The 22,592-nt window shown below is 43.1% G+C and overlaps 1 protein-coding gene across 1 annotated transcript; it reads left to right on the forward strand.

Annotated features, from left to right (window-relative positions):
- Positions 1 to 10,078: 10,078 nt before the first annotated feature.
- LOC112228115 (brain-specific homeobox/POU domain protein 3-like) lies at positions 10,079 to 12,871 on the forward strand. Its single transcript, XM_024393237.2, has 2 exons — positions 10,079 to 10,415; positions 10,817 to 12,871. The coding sequence occupies exons 1-2, from the start codon at positions 10,296 to 10,298 to the stop codon at positions 11,741 to 11,743; spliced, it is 1,047 nt and encodes a 348-aa protein (XP_024249005.1). The 5' UTR covers positions 10,079 to 10,295; the 3' UTR covers positions 11,744 to 12,871.
- The last annotated feature ends 9,721 nt before the right edge of the window (positions 12,872 to 22,592 follow it).

A 22,592-nucleotide genomic window follows, 5' to 3' on the forward strand; every position in this document is an offset into this window, starting at 1 on the left:
ACATACACCACTAGATAGAGAGAAAGACAGAGAGTGGGACAGAGAGAGCGAGAGAGAGAGAGAGAGGCCCACACACTTCCACACAAGAGAAAAGCAGCCATTGTTCCAATAAATGAACCCAAAAAGAGAAGAAAAGGTTTTTGAATTATTGATAATGATCTGATGCTTAATAATTCATATGAACAAATCAGGGAAGGTGGGAAGTTATTAATGTTTTAAGTGGATAGGGCGCACCTTGGCCTACGGGTCTGTGGGCCCGCGAACTGACCGCTGGGCTGGGACTGAGCAGGTCTATGGCGGGCCTATAGCCCTGGCGGGGAGAGGGTTCTAGAGGGTAGACCCTCATTGACTGTAACACACAATTAATATTAGACACATGCACAACAGCACTCCAATTCAGAATGCACATATACAACAGTGCAGCCATGTGGTAACATTGAGGTTCACTGTCAGCTACTATAAGTAGATAAACATATCTCTGTGTGTGTGTGGTTGTTAGGGTTGAGGTGAATATGTGTGTGGTTGTTAGGGTTGAGGTGAATATGTGTGTGGTTGTCAGGGTTGAGGTGTATATGTTTGTGGTTGTTAGGGTTGAGGTGTATATGTGTGTGGTTGTCAGGGTTGAGGTGAATATGTGTGTGATTGTCAGGGTTGAGGTGTATATGTGTGTGGTTGTTCGGTTTGAGGTGTATATGTGTGTGATTGTCAGGGTTGAGGTGTATATGTGTGTGATTGTTAGGGTTGAGGTGTATATGTGTGTGGTTGTTAGGGTTAGGTGGTGAGACAAAAGTATACTGTTGCAGTTAAATAGTTGGTGGATATGCAGCTGGCCTATGAGACATACACACCACAAACACAAACACACACACAAACACACACACACACCTCCCTTCCACACAGATTGAATGAACAGCCAAAAGAAACCATGAGCACCTGTGGAACCCCGCCCCACACTTCTCCCTCCCTCTCTCCCCTACCTCCCCTTATCGTGGATCCGAGCGCTGCAGCCCAGGTTGCCAGGCATCGACCACACAGTTGCCAAGGAGGCGTTGTGCATTATTAATGGAGTGTGCTCTGTTCTCCCAAGGAGACGAACCACCCAACCTGTGCCAGGTCTGGTCCACGGACCATGACCCATCATTAGAAACATTCTATCTATGGTCTTTACTCATCACATAATTCATTATCTTATCCGATATGTGTTTTCACTCGAGGTAGAAGATCTAAAACCAGATGACCCTAACCTCCAATCCTAACTTTAATAACCATTATGTGATTTAATGATCTGGCCCTGAATCACGGGTAAAGGTATTTTCCTGTACAACATTGCATGTTTTCCTGTTTCCCCAGCTACCTGGAGGACAGGTGTTAACCAGCCGGCATCACTCACCTGTTGTGCCCCTGGCGTCTCCGCCCTCTAAGTCTGTGTGACGCAGCTGTTCCCTCAGTCAGTCAGTCAGTCAGTCAGTCCACCCGACTCCCTGTCCCTCTGTCTCTCTGTACTTTCACCATCTCTGGATCCCCCATAGGGTTGAAAAGGCCCGACGGCCTCCAGGACAAGCACGGTATGGAGACAGACGGGCCTTCTTGGAAGTAATATCCATAAGCATATCTGCCAGCTCTAGTACTAACAACAAGAATTCTAGCTGCATCCATAGCCAACGCAGTAAAAGGACCAGCTTAGCTACACCACGCCTAGCCATGCCTAGTCTAGCCGCAGAGCGAGTGGGCACCTCTGCTTTGAAAGGCAAGCAGGAGAGTGTGTGAGGGAGAGAGGAGGGAGGCTGGAAGTTTATAGGTTCTCCTTCCCTGAACCAGGGGACTGGCTGGCTGAATAAATAATACAACAGATATTCCTCTGATGAAGTCTCGCCGCGCCAGTCATCATTATTTCATTGTTGCTGTAATGAGAGCAGAGCACCATCACTCCCTCGGCACCCCGGGCCACTCTGCCTGCCAGGTAGGGGGTAGAGTAGAGAGCTGCACCAGGCCGCCCTACAGACACATACGGCCTTCATAGACAGACAAACCCCTCGTAGAGCACTTTGACAGGGACATATGTCTAATAACACAGAGTACTGGTCCAGGACGGAGATGACAGAGTCTCCTAGTGTATCACAGCTGATGAGTCAGACAGTGCAGGTCTGACTCAGAGCCGCGTTGCTGAGAAACTCTGAGGTGGACGGAAGGTCACAAGACCCCCAAGTCCAGCAACTTCAGACATCCATAAATATGTCACAACACTCTCATGACTGTGTGATGAATTGACTCTTCTCACCCGTCTCTTTCCCTTTTGGGGTGGGGGATGTCGATCGGGTGGTGACAGGATGTGTATTTTCACTCAGATCCCAGGGGGTGCTGTACCTTTGGGCTCTATCAAAGGAGGGTGACAGAGGGGGTCCCATAAGCCCCTGTCAGACGGGACTGGGTGCACACTGCCGCCCAAGCGCTGTGGAGCAAGCCGAGCTCCGTTCTTTAATCCTGTTAGGACTGTGGAGGGGTGCGGCGACACACAAAGACAGCCCATCCCACACCAGCTGGGGTCCTCTGTGTGTACCCCCATACACACAGATAGATGCAAGCACACACACCGCTCCAGCCTCCCCTCTGGGCTCCTGAAACCTAGTGACTGGAACAGGGTTAAGTCCAGAGGATGACAGATATAGTGAGCCCCAACTCCCTGGAACCCTTCAGAAAGAGAGTCAGACAGAGAGAGAGAGAGAGAGAGAGAGAGAGAGAGAGAGAGAGAGAGAGAGAGAGAGAGAGAGAGAGAGAGAGAGAGAGAGAGAGAGAGAGAGATTGTGCTGTATTACCAAAACACTATCTGTTGACTCCTTCATTCTCTCACTTATTAACTACATCATTAGTGTTCAAACAGTCCTAATACACACACACACACACACACACACACACACACACACACACACACACACACACACACACATACAAACACATTCACCAATAATCAACACAACTGGTATTTGATGAAGCAGGCTGCTGGTTCAGACAACAAGAACATAACAAAAGAAGCAAGTGGAGCGATGTGTGTGTGTGCGTGAGTGTTTGTGTCATTGTGTGTGTGCGTGCCTATGTGAGCAGTGGGGTGTCTGAGTTGCAGTATTACTGAGACTGAGAGACAGTAGTCAGCAAGCCCTCTCACCCCTACCCAATAATGACAGCGATCATCTCACATTGAGGAGAATTGTTCTGTCCCGTCCCCCCCCAACCCAACAACAGATTTGAGATCAAGACCAATACTATTTCACTAAATAAAGAAGAAGAATCAAGCAAGACAAACACATGTGGATTTGTTTCATCGCTTTTCACTCTTTTTTCCTCTTGCGTGTGTGTTATGGAGTTGGGTTTTCAATTATGTAGATGTCATCCGACACATCTGTTTCACCATGGTGTCTCATTGTTGTCTTGTTTCCTCACTGTAGGAAGCAGAGCTAAAATAAAGCCACTCTGTTCTGTTCTCCACATCTTTGAGAGAAGACACCAGAGTAGATAGAGGCTCTGTCTCTGTTCTGTTCTCCACATCTTTGAGAGAAGACACCAGAGTAGATAGAGGCTCTGTCTCTGTTCTGTTCTCCACATCTTTGAGAGAAGACACCAGAGTAGATAGAGGCTCTGTCTCTCTGTTCTGTTCTCCACATCTTTGAGAGAAGACACCAGAGTAGATAGAGGCTCTGTCTCTCTGTTCTGTTCTCCACATCTTTGAGAGAAGACACCAGAGTAGATAGAGGCTCTGTCTCTCTGTTCTGTTCTCCACATCTTTGAGAGAAGACACCAGAGTAGATAGAGGCTCTGTCTCTGTTCTGTTCTCCACATCTTTGAGAGAAGACACCAGAGTAGATAGAGGCTCTGTCTCTCTGTTCTGTTCTCCACATCTTTGAGAGAAGACACCAGAGTAGATAGAGGCTCTGTCTCTCTGTTCTGTTCTCCACATCTTTGAGAGAAGACACCAGAGTAGATAGAGGCTCTGTCTCTGTTCTGTTCTCCACATCTTTGAGAGAAGACACCAGAGTAGATAGAGGCTCTGTCTCTCTGTTCTGTTCTCCACATCTTTGAGAGAAGACACCAGAGTAGATAGAGGCTCTGTCTCTGTTCTGTTCTCCACATCTTTGAGAGAAGACACCAGAGTAGATAGAGGCTCTGTCTCTGTTCTGTTCTCCACATCTTTGAGAGAAGACACCAGAGTAGATAGAGGCTCTGTCTCTCTGTTCTGTTCTCCACATCTTTGAGAGAAGACACCAGAGTAGATAGAGGCTCTGTCTCTCTGTTCTGTTTTCCACAGTTTTTAAAGAAGCCATCAGAGTAGATAGAGGCTCTGTCTCTCTCTCCCCTGTCTGACACATCACTGGCATATTCACATCATTTTGTTTGTTTATTTGTTTTTCCTTTGTTTCACTGCTCTCTATTGTTGTAGAACAAATAATGAACAAATAATGTAGATTTTGTTTGTGTGCATTTTTGTATTCTCCTGTGATCAAAGATTGTATTTTTTGATGCCTGCTACCTCAGAATTCCACACAGTGTTGAGAAGTTTGGAGTCACAAAGTAGGGAAATTGGAATGCAGGGACATGGAGAAAAATAGATGATAATTTACACAGGTCACAATCAAGTCCCTGTCATCTTCATCATCAACATCCTCATTATCGTCCTCCTCATCATCATCCTCATTGTCCTCATCATCCACGTCCTCATCATCATCGTCCTCATCATCCACATCCTCATCATCACCATCCTCCTCATCATCCTCATCCTCATCGTCCTCATCATCCACGTCCTCATCATCATCATCCTCATCATCATTGTCCTCATCATCCACGTCCTCATCATCCACGTCCTCATCACCCACGTCCTCATCATCATCGTCCTCATCATCCACGCCCTCATCATCGTCCTCACCATCATTGTCCTCATCATCATCGTCCTCATCATCCACATCCTCATCATCATCATCATCGTCATCATCATTGTCCTCATCATCATCGTCCTCATCATCATCATCATCCTCATCATCGTCCTCATCATCCACGTCCTCATCATCATCATCATCATCCTCATCATCCACACCCACATCCTCATCATCGTTCTCACCATCATTGTCCTCATCATCATCCTCATCATCCACGTCCTCATCATCATCGTCCTCATCATCCACATCCTCATCATGGCACAGCCAGAAGAGGACTGGCCACCCCACATAGCCTGGTTCCTCTCTAGGTTTCTTACTAGGTTACGGCCTTTCTAGGGAGTTTTTCCTAGCCACCGTGCTTCTACACCTGCATTGCTTGCTGTTTGGGGTTTTAGGCTGGGTTTCTGTACAGCACTTTGAGATATCAGCTGATGTACGAAGGGCTATATAAATACATTTGATTTGATTTGATTTGATCATCATCGTCATCATCATCGTCCTCATCATCCATGTCCTCATCATCCATGTCCTCATCATCCATGTCCTCATCATGAAACTACTCCTCATCTTCGTTCATAAGATGTACACAACAGGTGGGACATTTCTCTCTGTCCTATCTTTTTCATTCCATCACCCTCTTGCAAGTAAGCATTTTGTAGGATTGTGTATAACGTGTATCCTGTACATAGACTAATACAACTTGAAACTCTCCTCCACCCGTCCCCTCCCAGATCTGGGGACATGGGTCTGTTCTCAGCACGGCACAGCAGTGGCCCCTTGCCTCCGCACTCTGGAACAAGTAAACAGGCCTGTTCTTTATAGCTTTTACACGTCAATCCTCCAGCACATTCTCTTCATGTCCAAGTGCTGTAGGGCTGACATGCATCATTAATGAGCACTCAGTTAATCTAGTGATCCATACCAGAATCCTCTCTTGCTCTCTTGGTCTCTCTCTCAATTAGCTAGCTGGGCCATGGCAGATAGACCTGGGACAGAGAGGAACAATGTGGAGGAGAGGAAGATGAGAGAGAGAGAGGGTAAAGAGAGAAAACATTTAAAAAGAAAGAGATAGAGCTGGAATTGCAAACGTATTGATGGAGCGGGGGACCAACTTTTAAAGTGGTCTGAATTAACTTTCTAGAGGATGTATGTTTTATTGTGATGTATTGAGACTTTAGGCTACGGTAGACGACATCAGCTAATACAACAGTGCTGTGATTGGGTCCCACTGGAGTGAAAGACTCACACACCATAACAAATGTCTAACTGATTCAGTGGATTAAACTTTGCGCTGTACTGTAACAATAGGGCATCAACTGACCACCCTTTCCTCTTGTGTTAGATAGGTGGGTTAATGGAGAGGACAGTAGAACTGTCCCTGAATCCCTCCTGTGTTCCCCAGCGCTTTAAAACGTCCTGCTTCACTAAAACACCGCCAATACTGTAACTGCATGTACATCCTGTCCAGGTCGCCTTACAGATCTGACCTCATGCATATTTTAGTGCTCTTCACCCCCAAACCTGTCCTGTAATGATGTTTCCCTGTGAACCATTCTGTTCCAGTGTACATCCTTGTCCCATGTTAGGGCAGAGGTGCTTAAGACCGCCACATCCTCTCTCTCTGCCTCTTTCTGTCAGCCCCCCCCCCCCATCTCTGACATGCCTGTCCCTTGGGACCTGGGGGGGGACGCTGCCCACTGCCCCACTTTGGCACCTGCGGAGCCAGGTCAAGTACACAGGATCCCTCCATCTCCCTCTGCTCTGGGAGAGAGGAATAGCCCCCTTCCAGCTTTGTATCTATAATTTGTGCTGTCAGTCAATGAAATATTTACCAGGAACCCTAAAGGCAATTACATTAAAGAGTGTGGTTAGACACCCCCTTCCCCTCAGCAGCCCCCTCCACGTGAACCTGCCGATTTGGTGAATGGTTACAATCTACAACCTTTGTTTTTATACACCATCAATAATTCAACCTGCTTAAAAAAGAGGGGAAAATGGAAGGAAAGAGACAGAGGGGATTAAGGGGAAGTGAGGTGTGTGTGTGTATGTGTGCTCTTTGAATTTGTCAATTTTGCTTACCGTAGCAGAAATGTGGTCTTGTGGCAATGTCTTTACTCTATTGTTGAGAGGTGGACTGTATAGCCCCTCTCTGCCCCCCCCTCCCCCTTTCTAATGACATACTGTAATGTAACAACACACACACACAAACACACATTCATGGAATGGTGAGTGCAAAAATACTGTAGTTGTCATATTTCAGAATGTTAAGTGCTTTAAAATAAACAAACAATGAAAATGGAAGAACATAAACTGTTATTGTAGTGTTTATGCTATGAGAAAGCCATGAGGGAGGGAGGGAGGGAGGGAGGGAGGGAGGGAGGGAGGGAGGGAGGGAGGGAGGGAGGGAGGGAGGGAGGGAGGGAGGGAGGGAGGGAGGGAGGGAGGGAGGGAGGGAGGGAGGGAGGGAGGGAGGGAGGGAGGGAAAGGAAAGAAAGAAAGAAAGAAAGAAAGAAAGAAAGAAAGAAAGAAAGAAAGAAAGAAAGAAAGAAAGAAAGAAAGAAAGAAAGAAAGAAAGAAAGAAAGGGAAAGAAAGAGGGAAAGAAAGAGGGAAAGAGGGAAAAAAGAAGGGCGGGACAGAATGGACAGAGAGACAGTGAGCTGGCAGAAGAGTAAGAGCCCATTAAGAAACACTTTGGTATTTCAAGCAGATGCCAGAGCAGTATGATTCAGGACCAGAGCAGTATGATTCAGGACCAGAGCAGTATGATTCAGGACCAGAGCAGTATGATTCAGGACCAGAGCAGTATGATTCAGGACCAGAGCAGTATGATTCAGGACCAGAGCAGTATGATTCAGGACCAGAGCAGTGTGATTCAGGACCAGAGCAGTATGATTCAGGACCAGAGCAGTATGATTCAGGACCAGAGCAGTATGATTCAGGACCAGAGCAGTATGATTCAGGACCAGAGCAGTATGATTCAGGACCAGAGCAGTGTGACTCGGGACCAGAGCAGTGTGACTCGGGACCAGAGCAGTGTGACTCGGGACCAGAGCAGTGTGATTCGGGACCAGAGCAGTGTGACTCGGGACCAGAGCAGTGTGATTCGGGACCAGAGCAGTGTGACTCGGGACCAGAGCAGTGTGATTCGGGACCAGAGCAGTGTGACTCGGGACCAGAGCAGTGTGATTCGGGACCAGAGCAGTGTGACTCGGGACCATAGCAGTGTGACTCGGGACCAGAGCAGTGTGATTTGGGACCAGCGCAGGTTCTCTCTCTCTCTCTCTCTCTCTCTCTCTCTCTCTCTCTCTCTCTCTCTCTCTCTCTCTCTCTCTCTCTCTCTCTCTCTCTCTCTCTCTCTCTCTCTCCAACACACAAATGTGATGTTGACAGTGGGGCTGGCAGGCAATGGGTGTTAGCAGGATTATTTACACAGTCATAATTTACAGCTGAGAGCAAGAGATCAGGATCATGACGTAAATGTGCTTGTGTATTTTTTACTTCTGCCTGCCTGCCTCTCTGCTCCATTCTGCCAATCCAAGTGTCTATTTATGTCTGTGTGTGTTTCTCTGCCTTTTAAGTCATTCTCTTTGTTTGTCCATCAGTCTATCCCTCTCTCCCTGTCCGTCTGTCTGCTCCTCTACAGCTGGGCGGTCCACAGCCAACAGCCTAGCCTGTCTGTCTGTCCCAGAGGAAAGCCTCTCCCAGTGGAGGTGATGTATATTTGATGAGCGGGTGCCGCAGTCCTGCCGGAGAGGAGAGACATTTGCTGGGGGACAATGGCTGCAGCCTGAGCCTGCTGCACCCCGACTGACACCATCACCACACTCAGGTTTCTGTTTCTGACTCACAGTCACATAGACTCCCTGTCCTATTATGGGGCCTACGCTCTGACAAGGCTGGGGTTTCACAGTTCTCTCTGTGTCTCTCTGACACGCACATGCAGGTCTGGGGTTTCAGATCCCCAATTAGAGCGATGGACGAAGCACAGACAAGTAGATTTTTTAATAATACAGTAAGACTTCTTGTTGCACTTTTTCTTTCTGGTGCCTGGAGCTTGTTTCAATGGACACCAAATAAATGACCAGGTCATTGCTACTGTACATAACTATTGTTTCAGCATGTCATTTCTATGACAAACACCAGGTAAACAGCACATTGTAAGCATAACAAGAAATGTATATAGAATCTCTCTATAAAAGTTCACTATTTGGTTTTCCTGAGGTTGTCTCATTACTGACATGATGTGTATAGGAGCAAATGTCAGGAGGAAAGCCCTAGTTCTGTAAATGGGGTCCCTAGGAGAGCCCTACCCCACCAGGGGAAGGGAAAGACAAGTGCAGGGTGGGGGAACCATGCCAAGAGTGGGGGTCTATCTCCATCACCTCAGCCTTCTGGATATATGCTGTGATTGACAGGTCTTGCTCCTTTGACCTGAGGTTCAACAGTAAAAATGTCATCATCCTCTCTGTGCTTCATATCCATTCTGACCTGTTTATTCTTTAATTGGGGATCCATACTGTGGTTCGAGCCACAAAGTAAATGAGCAATGATTAATTGATGTATTAATTGCTAGGAAAGCAAGGGAAAGGTGTCAGGGAGGATTATTGTGTGTGGTCATCCATCTATTATTGATTAAAAACAGGAGCCTCTCTGAATCCACTGTTCACTGGAGTTATTTCACTGGTATGATATTGGTATTTAATTTAACTTTGGATATTACAAATTACTTTTCTTCACCTCATGCCATTTTAACTAAAATGCAGGGACTAAAATTACTTTTTTCATTCGAGCTTTGAATGCTCATTTGAAATTAAAAAAGCTTATGATGAGGTTATTACAGAAATTGGGAAATAGAATCAAATCCATCCTTATCCATCAGAAAACACAGCAACCTGCGCAACGCGTGGTGGGCGTGTTGTCCGTATGACAACCAGCCAATACCATTGCACCTGTCAAAATCCAGACTCCAAACGCATTGCATTGGAGTGGGTGGTGGTTTTGCCCTCAAGAGGTGTGGCTACACACACATTTCCCAGTAACATTTGGAGACAATAGGGAAAGGAGGGGGCGATTACCCATCTTTGGGGCGGGGCCAGTAAGACGTTATTTAATAGGTGGCTGCTAGGTATCCATACTACATACAGCCATTTACAGCCAAAAGCAGAGGAGTCTGACTGGATAGAGAGAGATCTACAGGGGAGAAGACAGGAGGTTTAAACCTGTCATCATTACCATCACTACCATCACCTCAACCAACCAACCAACCGACCATTCTATCAATTTGTTTAATCCTGAGACGATTCTAGTGACAACGGACCAACACGGAGCAAAACGAGGAAGACAGACAACGACCCTCACTAACTTCTGCAATCATGATGTCAATGAACAGCAAACAACCTTTCAGTATGCACCCCATACTGCACGAGCCCAAATACACGCCTCTGCAATCGACCTCAGAGGCCATCCGGAGGGCATGCATGCCCACTCACTCGGTGAGTTATCGTCACATCCAAATGATCCAATTAGCAATAATGAAAAGTAGCCTTAAATGAAGGCGAGCATGCATGGGATATGGGGAATTGGGTGAACCCGAACGCTAAACGCTTATATATTATATGCCAAATAATGTGATTTGCCTGATCAGATATTTCGTATTGCTCATATGTCAAACTCTTCTCATTGCAAGGTGCAGAGAAATTATTTATCTTGAAAGATTCATCCTTAACGAATAATCAAATGTGACGGTTGAATATTTGGATGATACTAGGCTGATATAGTCTTTGAGTGATATGAAATTAACTCATCCTTTTGGATATTTGGACAATTTATTTCAAGAAATGTGCCTTATTAACCGTTCCCCTCTCTGCCTCACCTGTTCCTCTCCATCTCACAGCTGCAGAGCAACATCTTCGCCGGCTTCGATGAGACTTTACTGCAGAGGGCGGAAGCGCTGGCAGCGGTGGATATCGCAAAGAGCCACCCTTACAAACCAGACGCGACCTACCACACCATGACCACGATGACCAGCATGGCCTGCACCCCCACCTCATCCTCGGCCCACCTCCACCACCCGTCCGTGCTCACCTCGCACCACCACCACCATCACCCCCATCACCAGGGCTCTCAGGGTCTGGATGGCGACCTGCTGGACCACCTGACCCCCGGCATGTCTGTCTCCCTGGGAGGGATGCCCGGCTCCGACGTCTGCTCCACTGCCTCCCATCCACACGCTCACATGTCCGCCATAAATCACATGCAGCAGCACCACCACCACCAACAGGCAATGAACATGCACCCCCACAGCATGGGCTCGCACACCTCGCTGGGCGGCGGCGTGGACTCAGAGCCAGACCCCCGGGAGCTGGAGTCGTTTGCAGAGCGGTTCAAGCAGAGGCGGATCAAGCTGGGGGTGACGCAGGCGGACGTGGGCTCGGCCCTGGCGAACCTTAAAATCCCCGGGGTCGGTTGCCTCAGTCAGAGCACGATATGCCGGTTCGAATCCCTCACCTTGTCTCATAACAACATGGTGGCCCTGAAACCCATCCTGGAAGCGTGGCTGGAGGAGGCGGAGAGGGCGCAGCGGGAGAAAATGACCAAGCCAGAGATTTTCAACGGAGGAGACAAGAAGAGAAAACGTACCTCCATCGCTGCTCCCGAGAAGCGCTCCTTGGAGGCATATTTCGCCGTGCAGCCGAGGCCCTCGTCTGAGAAGATTGCAGCAATAGCCGAGAAACTGGACCTGAAAAAGAACGTGGTCAGGGTGTGGTTTTGCAATCAGAGGCAAAAGCAGAAAAGGATGAAGTTTTCTGCGACACACTAGGAAAATACAAAGCAAAACTTTCCTCGAATAGACAAATCCGAAGCAAATAGGCAAACGGCTACGGTCCATCGAGGCTAGCAGACAAGATGGGTTTCGTTCCTTTGAATTGGGATAAAGACTTGACAACCAACATCCACCGAGGCAAAACGTATACCTTTTGAAATTGAAAACTGAACATCGATAAATACAATACAGTGAAATAGGAGATCGACATCATTATACTCCATGGAGGCGGAAAAGAGAAAACCCACCTCTTAACTCATGGCAATTATTGTACAGAAATGGAAATCGAATAATAATTGTTATTATTCTCTTGAGTCAGAATAACTATTTTATATTTATCATTGTACATATTTGTGAATAGGCTACATTTCACCTGTGTGTGAAGAGCGCATCGAATTCGTTCTTTTTTCAAAAACCGAATTGTTGTTTGCAGAAGATAACTGATGCTTAGGGCGTAATGTTGTCATCATTGTATGTGTCTCAGAGATGGTTGGCTCTCCGTAACACGGGGGTATAGTTGGAATCATTCATTGCATGGTTTACTTGTAGGGCGTTAGCTGTGAGTTAATAGTTCTAAAAGCCCATCTGAATGCATTGCAATAAGAGAGCATACACACGGGCAATCGCACGTACACGCGGACATACACAGTATAGTCTACTATCTGTCTACCTCATTACGCTAGTGTTGGCACATTCATGGTCATTTTGGACTGTAGGAGTATAAAACACAAAAAACTAATCGTTTCTTCGTTTTTTTGTTTTATCCACGAAGTTATGGTTGAATTAGATGACTCACAGAAAGAAAACATGGTGTATGTCTGTACTAATTTCACTGCAATGATGCTTTGACAATCAAATTATTTTGAATAATTACTTTGTAAAACGTCCATTTTATGTCCTCACATGAAAACGAAAATATTTTTGTTCTTTTAAAAATGATTATTATTAATAATAATAATAATATTGGCAAATTAATGGAAATATTGGTTATGTTGTATTCCCAGAGTTCAGTGCACTTTGTAGATATTCTAAACATGAGGAATTGTTGACTTATTTATATTTTTTACCGTTTTACTTAGTTTGGTTTATTATTATTTACCTATTTATTTATTTTAACTTAACTTATTTAAAATACAACGTATATTTCATTTGTGAAGGTGTGTTAAATGTGTCTGTGTAAGCGACAGAAACTAAAATAAACCATGCACGTTTTACCTCATCTTCTCCTATCAGTTTTTTTGAAGTAAATATATCAACAGTCTCAATTCGATGTCTGTTCGTCTGTTAGAATGGAGAGCATCTGGTTCTTTGAAATGGGAGAACACACTCGGGGTGGGAGGTTGACGGATCAGTTGTGGAACCATTTAAAGCTATTTCTGAGTGGGCTATGGACAGGACTTCATAAAAGCTAATGATCAAAGTCAATGATCAAATCAAATGATCATATGAATGATTCAATTCGATGTTGATCAATGTTTACTTTATTATGCTCCTTTTTAATTCAGAATCAGTTTTTTTATTGATCTGATTGAATAAGAAATAACACTTAGAATAAGTCATCATTGGGAGGGCATATATTAGTCTAGGCTAGTCCATGTGTTATTATGACGTTACATTTTTCCCTAGTACCTATAGAAAATCCCACATCAAACGTTAAGAAGAAAACAATTTATTCCTCGGACGTCAAAATAACTTTGAAATAGACCCAAGTCTCGTCCTAAACTAGGGCCTTCAAGGGTTTAGGTCATGAACGTAAGGACATCAGACCAAATACACTTTGCTTTTAATTATTTAAAGTTAAACTGAGGATGGCACCATAAAATGTTCAATAGTTGATTTATTCGTTGATGCAGTCAGATTCAGGCCAATAAGACTGGACTATCACTTTGAAGCAAAACAACATTTAGAGGAAAGTTCAGAATGTAAAGTTTACTACAACCGTTGGGGTAAATGCATTGGTAATCAATCAATTATGAATATCAGCTTCTAATTTATTTTGACAAGTCCTTTCCACATGTGTGCATAATCATTGAGTCCCAGCTAGTTCATCCCGACCCTGCAGTCCGTGTGGAGCCTCTGCAGTCAGACGCGAAAGAAGAGAGACATGACAGACGTTGACTGACATAGTTTATCAGTCCAGAAAATGTCAGGGGTTCCAGGGCTCTCCCTCGTGTTCAGCAGGTGGTTTCATGCCTGTAAAACTCGTTATTAATGAATAATAAATACCAGCTGTTATGATACTATTGATTTTTGTATGTTTGTTAAGAAGGAGATCTCCTCGCGCAGAAGGAAATGGTAGTGTTGTCCAACATGCGCCCGGGTCCTCTCCCCTCGGAGCAATTCAATACAATCATTCTGTTAGCAGACGGAACTTTTTGATGTGACACATCAGGAGGGTTGCCACTAAGGACGAAATAGACTGGGGTGAATGAGGACATGTTACAATAGAAAAAATGATACAAAAATCAAATTAAAAAACAATGGTAGCATAATATCACTAACAGCAGCTACACTTAAGCAATACAATCAAAATAGCTTGTTGCAAAAGATATAGGCCTATGGAGCCACCCCAGATTTGTCCCCTAGGGGGCTTGGCAGCCCCTACATCTCAAAAATATTAATTCATATTTATCTTACAGTTAATTGAGTTAATTGCCCATAGCATTCCAAAGTTAGAGCTGAAAGTCTGGCACCAGCGCCACTATCGCCAATATTGCTGCCATTTTAGGTTACTGGCATGTCAGATTAGCTCAATTGCCAATTTCTCAGCCTCTGAGTGTCACAGGAACACAACATTTTGACCGAATAACAAAACAATCATGACAACTTGCTATGAAAGACATTGATCAAAATAACTTTAAAAACATGAAAACAGGAAAATCAATCAAATTTGACTAAATGCATGTTGTTAATTGTTTGTAATATCTGCTTATTTTGGGGAATTTGAATAATTTACTTGTGCGTTAGAGAAGGTTAATTAAATAAAAAGTGTTAGACAGTATCTTTACAACCATTATTAGCAACTTGGGGTAAAAAAAAATACACCATGTGGGCGCTTTTAAGCAAAACATATGTTGGCACTTTTAAGGGTTATTTAAACTATTACTGGACTCCAAAGTTCTGGTCCATGACAGGCTTTAAATGCAGACTTTAAATTCTGAATATTGCATTCAGGACAGAAACTCCTCACCCATAGCCTATAATGAATGTGCTTTCTCAATATTGACTAATATTTTGCCCTACTATCGAAAGGCATGTGCCGGTATGCTGTCCTAACAAAGAATGTAGTACATCACTGCGTCAATTACTTATTTATAATTGAACCGTACTCCAATTGATGCGTATAAATTATATATAAATAACCATTTATAATCAAGGTTAGCTGTGTATCGAGTTTAACTGTTGGTGTTGGCTCTGGAACAGCAAGTATAAGATATAAATTAAAGAATCATGAATAATAGCTTTATCAAGCTATCTGGCAGTCAAGCAGTTCAGGATGTAGCTACAAAATGCTTAAAAAGATTATAAAAAAATACAGTCATTTTTAGATCACTATACTCTGGCGCTCCGAGTCACTGTTCTAAAGTCATAGTGCATGCTTGTTTCAGGGGTGACCTGGCCGCTCTTTAAAGGGAAATCCCACCCCTTTTCAAACTCATATTCATTATCTCCAGCACAATACCAGTGTCTACATTTGTGAAGAAGGCACATTTCGAGGTTTTGCAGAAACACATATGAAGTTCGAAAGTTATACCGCATGACGTCATCAAAAGTTAAACAGTGATTTTCAAAAGCTATAAGATTCATGGTGACATGGGGAACAAGAAAATACCCTCCCTCTGGCTACAAACTCATTGCAGGTTTAGAAAATCACTGTTAAAAAAAACTTTAATCCTACCCTGTGATGTCACAGAAAAGCATTTTTTATTACCTTTCTTCTTATCTTTTTAACCACAAATCATAGAAATGCGCTGTTTTCACATAGACACTGGTTTAGTGCTTGATATGGAATATGAGGTTGAAAAGTGGCAGAATTACCCTATAAGTACCCCACATAGGTTCATGTTTGTTTTTCATTTGTCCTATAGACCTAGGTAATTGTAGGCAGCCTATATTAATGCTAGTTATATAGCCTATGATGTTATTTGCATATTCCGAGCCCTATAGCCCAAACATTCACTGAGAACCCCGTTGATTCTATCCGAGGTCTAATTTGTCTCTGCCGAGTGGAGCAGATAGTCCTGGATGAGTGAATCCCAGGACAGTCCTCGTTAATTGTGTGACTTAAATAATTAACACGTGGAAGACCTTATTGTCTCGTTTGTGTTTTCCTGTACAATCCAAAACAAGAGCATTGCTACGCAAATCAGATTCCTTCCGCTCAAACCGGCAGAGGCTGATGTGAACACACCGATAACTTTTGTCAGCCAATGTTGGTAAAGGGCACGCACACAACAACACACAGTTACAAGCACATAGCTTCGTCACCAATACACTGTATATGTTTATTTAGTATGATTAGGCCTAAAACACAGAATTGCTGATATTGGTATGTCTGGATGCTAGATTCATTTATAAGGCTAACATTTGTTATATTACAAACATGATGCAATCAACTGCCGCTGCTGCACCTTCATATCCCACACTGATCGAATAATGTCTGCCAAACCTCAATGTGATGATTTGTTCATAGGGGAATTCAGGCTATACGGCTACACTCAGCTGAATACACCTGTCAGTCTACATCTTCAGATTCGCATGGCCTTTAAAAAGCATGTACATTATTTACTAACCATTCAAAGAAAATAACATAAGCCTATGATAGATGTCAAATATACGGAGTGAAAAACGACACTTTCAGTCTTGCGAGTGTATTTTGTAACAATGCATTATAAGGTATAAGACTGCGCAAACATATAAGCATATAATTCTACACGTTAGGATTCATCCCCCTGGTTCCTCTCTGACTAGTGTTTCCCATGAAGCGGAAAGCACATTTTCATAAATAGACCTTGGCCAAGCGCTGCGTATGAAATTTTAATGAAGCCCGAGTCTTGAGTGCAGCGCCAGGGCCTTGGAGATTCGTTGCTCTGTTACATTACTATGGCTTTCTCCTCGCTCGCAAACGCACACAGCAGCCACTGCTGAAGCGCGAGGCCGGCTGCACTATTGACAGCCTGGTTAGGGGAGGGGGCTGATTTTCGGTATATTTCAAGTGCCTTTCGGGGCAGGCGGACACACACAGACACACAGACACACACACACACAAACACACACACACACACACACACACACACACACACACACACACACACACACACACACACACACACACACACACACACACACACACACACACACACACACACACACACACACACACACACGTCATAGGAAGTGTTCAATCCCAGCGATGCAATATTTATCAGCGACGTTAAAACATAAACCCCGCGTTCATCAGCTCGTTTGGGGGCTTGGGCCTACATTTAGGCAGGAACAAACACACTAAACGCGAATAATTTGGAAACCTGCACCATTGCTGCGAAGCCACGAGAACATGGGTGTTTTGCCTGTTGCGAGGGCAAGAAAGGAGGCGCATAGGCCTGGCACCACTGTAACGCGCTGATAAAATGCTTTGCAGGAATGGAGGTGAGACTAAGTGGAGATCAAATTGATGTTGACAATATGAACAATCGAATATCTTTGTAGCGCTTTTTTGCCTCTGGTTCGAATAAGAGGGCATAAAATAAATAACAAATAGGGCCTATGAATAATTTGATTTCTCCCGAGCATGTCAAGACACGCAATATGCTGAAAATATGCATATTCGACAGCAATTAAAACATGGCGTCATAATAGGGAACATTGTATAGCAAATCAAGCCTAATTAACGTGGGCCAGGCGGCTGATCAAACGCGGGAGTTATGAGTTTTAATGGGCTCAGAACATCCCAAATAATGCTGAGGGAAACCATATATGCGTCTCATTCTGAAAGAACAATGTCTTTATTGTAAATCAACAGATCTCAGGGAAATGAGGCCGTATTCCACTAGGACTAAAACTGTAAACTGAGTAAACATTTAGATATTTTATTAGACGCTCTTATCCAGAGTGACTTACATGAGGAAGTATGGTAAAGTACCTTTCTCATGGGCACATAAATATATTTTTCACCTAGTCTGCTCGGGGATTCGAAACAGCGACCTTTCGGTTATTGGGCCGCTAAACTGTACCTGCCGACATACAACAAACAGACAAAATACAGTCACTGTAGAATGAATAAACTACAAGGAGGTACATGGATAAACGATTTTAACTACTTAATACTTATAATAATATAGCCTAACTAATATGAGGATCGCAAGCCTTTCAAATAATCATATGAAGACATATTTCCGATTGGCCTAATAAAATGTCTTCCTTATCTCAAACTAAAGTGTATGCTGGACGCCATTGACATATCATAAGGCTATCTTTCAATTATGAATAATTTGAAAATATGATCAATATTTCAAAACAATTTAAAACTGCAAAGATTCTGGGATACACAACATCAATTGATGACATGCTCTTAGTCTATGCATTCAAATAATTATATCGACAGCATAAAAACACACAAGACTCCAACTCAATGACAATATATCTTTCTCTGCTATTCAAACAGGTTCAGATATTTAAGCCTTGGCTGGACTCTCGTTCACTCTCGACCCGTGTTGTGGAGCGCCCGCATTCTAGGTGAAGAGTTAAAGGCTTGGGAAGCATGTTGATTTCATGGGGATGGATTCGGGACTGCTCCGGAGTATAGGATCTTTCCATACACACTGAAACTGGAGATCTTGCTTACTCCACAGACACTCTGCGAACCACATAGGCTGTAGGCCTAGCAGTATTCGCAAAGCAGGGATATAGTCAGTGACGGGGATGACTGAGTTTGGCCCATATAACAAGAAAGGTACATAAATGCCTAAATGAGTTATGTGGGCTAGAGCTAAATATTTTTCAAGCAACACCACATTTTGTTTGCAGGTAAAAGTACATTAAAAGGGCTTTCAAATCATGTGTGTTTTGTTGTTGTTGTTTTAGTTTTATTTTCAAATACATGACAATATGCTGCACCAAACAAGTAGAATACAAAACAAAAATGAAGAGAATAAAGAACTAGGTGTGAAATAGATTCAGGCTAAATGCATTCAATATAGGTAACATAATCTTAAAATATTAATAGAATAACAATACGAACTATTATTATTGCTATTATTAGTGCATGCATCAATATTGCTTGATATTGTCTAGATAATTCAGCACCTAGTTATAGCAACTATAAGACATGCTCCACACTGCCGACCAGTGACAGCAACGTGCTGCAGGTGCTGGAACGAACTTCAGGTAAATAAACAACACACACACACACACACACACACACACACACACACACACACACACACACACACACACACACACACGCACACACACACACACACACACACACACACACACACACACACACACACACACACACACACACACACACACACACACACGAAGAAATAAAATTTGATTTGAAATACTTTTAGAATCATTATATAATATATAATAGAATCAAGTATATTATATCCTTATTCCTCGTGGCCAGTCACCATTAAAAAAAACTTCCACGCTCTTCATGTCACTTAATATACGATAAAGTGAATTCATCATGGAGGTGGTGCGGCAGGTAGCGTAGTGGTTAGCGCGAGCCGCTAAGGTAAAACAAATATGTCGCTCTGCCCCTAAACAAGGCACTGTTCCCCGGTAAACCGTCTTTGCAAAAAATAATCTGTTCATAACTGACTTGCCTAGTTGAAAACAGGCGCAACTTTAAGTGTGTTCCACCTGAGTCAGAGACCACTATGATGACACACCAAATGTGTTTGATGGATCGTGGGAAAAGAGCAGGAATAGGCTTTTGTAGCTTTTCCAAGCAATGTCCTCCAATGGTGCGACTGCTGTCGGCATCCAAAGATTATCCAACTTGAAAAAACGCTTGGAGGTAAGGATGACAGCAGTGGTGTAGTCTATGGCGATAAGGATATAATTTATTATTGATCTCTACATAACGCATTGATGTGAATCACCCCGCTGCTCTCTAATGTAGCTTTTTTGCGCCTTATGGATTGTGGATGGCTGTTCACAAATCTAAATGTATCGAAAAGTTTAAGCTAAAAGTTGAATCCTTGTTTTTGAAAGCAGTGTACAGCCAGTGAAAAATGCGCTCTTGCAACAGCTGCATCGTGTGGATCCCAGCCTATGGAATGAAAGTAGGGCTTTTATTACTCAATCTAACTAATGCCGATTAAAAACAAATACATCCATAGACCTAATGGACACATGCTCAAACTCACACACTTCGATAGACTTAAAGGGGCAGTCTGTAGTTGCTACATCCATTTTTTTTTACTTATAAATTACATATATTAATGTGAAGATATAATTTAATCTTATTATTTATTAGTAAAAAAACAGTAGATTGCGATGAGTTAGAAGAACACGTAACCAACCCATAAAGTACAATTTAACGTGCATTTATGGCCAGCTATGTCAACTTCATAACATTGATTATCCTGCAATAGATGTCGTTCAATTGGTGACATACCCTTTTGTCTTCTTCTAAAAAGTAATCTAAAAGTAACTGAATGTAATCAGATTATGTTACTGAGTTTGGGTAATCCAAAAGTTACGTTACTGATTACAATTCTGGACAGGTAACTAGTAACTGTAACGGATTACATTTAGAAAGTAACCTGCCCAACCCTGCCTATAGGCAGGTCTATGATTAAATTCAAGAACGTTTCTGATATCGAGTACTAAAAGGCCTATGAATGTCCAGGTAAACCTTTAAGAATAAACATATTCGATTATTTAAATATGGATGCATTGTACAACATAATAAGTAATTCATGTCAACGAATATCTTCTGCTACAATGTAATTTAGGTGGCTTGGCTAAAAACTCTTACCGGATGCTGCTTTATTTGGTTATAATAGAATGCTTACTCTTCATTGGTAACCCATCTTATAATGCACTCTATTTGATCAATTTGAATATTATAACCTAACATTTCTGAAAACGTATGAATTAGCTAGGCTTTCTACATATGTAGGCTACTTATTATGGTTGCAGTTAAAAATATTTCTGTATCACAGGCAAAAATTTGCAACCACATAAATCCCCAAAGCAGCCCAAATATTTTAACCCGAAAGGGAATGTGACTAAAAAAAAACAGATCTAAATTTGAACTCCGATTGAATTTTAAGAAATGTGTTGAAAGTTCAAAGAAATGTGTATAGCCTTCTAATCATATGTCATAAATAATGTATTATAAACTGACAAGATGCTCCAGTCTACCACCGTCCAGTGCAACATAAACCCGTTTACAGCCGGACACCAGCTAAACACATCCGTTTAGTTAAAGTACAATTTTAATGAAATGAAATTAATTGAGGATGGTTATTTCTGGTTAAGCATCTCGGAGTAAATAGATGCAGTGAGGACTGACATCCTCCTCTCATGTGCTGAAAGGCCACGCTATCTCAGGGCAATCGATACAAATTCAATGAGCTGCTAAAGGAATGTTCAAGGGTTAGCAGGCACATAACCATGCATATGAAAATATAGGTTATATACTGCAGATAATTACACATATCAACATTAAAATAACGTCCTATTATTTAAAACATATATTAGGTTATTTACATACATCTCTATAAGAATGTTTACAATTAGAAAATCATGATATCACTATCCGTTTGAATAGAAAAATAGCAGATATAAACAATAATTACAGTTTCAATCGGTACTCTTTACGCACCACACTGACAGAACCCAGCACTGTGTGTGTGTGTATGTGTGTGGGTCTGTGTAAGGAGCTATGTGTACGGGGCTGTGGGGGGGGTATTCGTTCTCTGTTGGCCACATTTCTCTGCCCTATATATTTCCGCCTCGCTTCCCATAGGGAGAGCCCAGCTCATCCAGCCCGGCCCGCCTGCTTGCCTCTGCCTCTGCACTGCTCTCAGCTAGAGGGAGAGCTGACCGGTTGAAGAAGCGCTACTTTCTTGTCTCCGTGATGAATAATGCAGAACTCGGAGGCCAGCAAATTTCCAGTGAAATACCAATTTGATTAACCAATGTTTCCACCCTCCGCCAGCTCCACTCAGTGCAGGGGAGTGGGACAGGATCAGCAAGCACAGCAATTAAAAGAGGAGAGCCGCGTGGTCAGCGCAGGGTCAGCGGAAGATACGGCCAAGTACTGTACACACAAATACTGCTCTTTTACATATATCTATCATAACAACCTGCTCTGACAAAATAATAGGCCTACACTGAGTCCATACCACCACAGTAACAGCAGTAAAAGCACTGTTCATTTAGCAATTCAATGGTTTGAGAAGATTTAAGAATTTTGAGGTGTTCCTTTGCATTTGGGAAAAGGGTAATACGTCATTGTAAATTGAATGTATACTCACTTCTTCAGACCCCACTACACCACTGGTAGGCCAGCCCGTCGATGATGGGATGGAAAAGGTTATTTGGTATGCCTCCAACCCCGACTCATACCTCTATATGAAATACATATCTGAAACCTGACGACTAGAAAAAAACATGAAGAAAATATAATTGGGCTAAAGAAAATTGACAAGGCTTTGGCAAATTAGTGAGGTTTGAGAACAAAGTCATGAAGGTCTAATTTAAAAAGCCTTGTATCCGAGTCGTTTGCATCTTGCAATGTGAGTCTGAGGTCTGATGAGGCATCTGACTATCTTGGGATGGATGATTTATACATATAAAAAGTTAATTCTGGCATGGAACC

This window comes from Oncorhynchus tshawytscha, linkage group LG30 (genome assembly GCF_018296145.1).
Source record: "Oncorhynchus tshawytscha isolate Ot180627B linkage group LG30, Otsh_v2.0, whole genome shotgun sequence".
Taxonomy (NCBI): domain Eukaryota; kingdom Metazoa; phylum Chordata; class Actinopteri; order Salmoniformes; family Salmonidae; genus Oncorhynchus; species Oncorhynchus tshawytscha.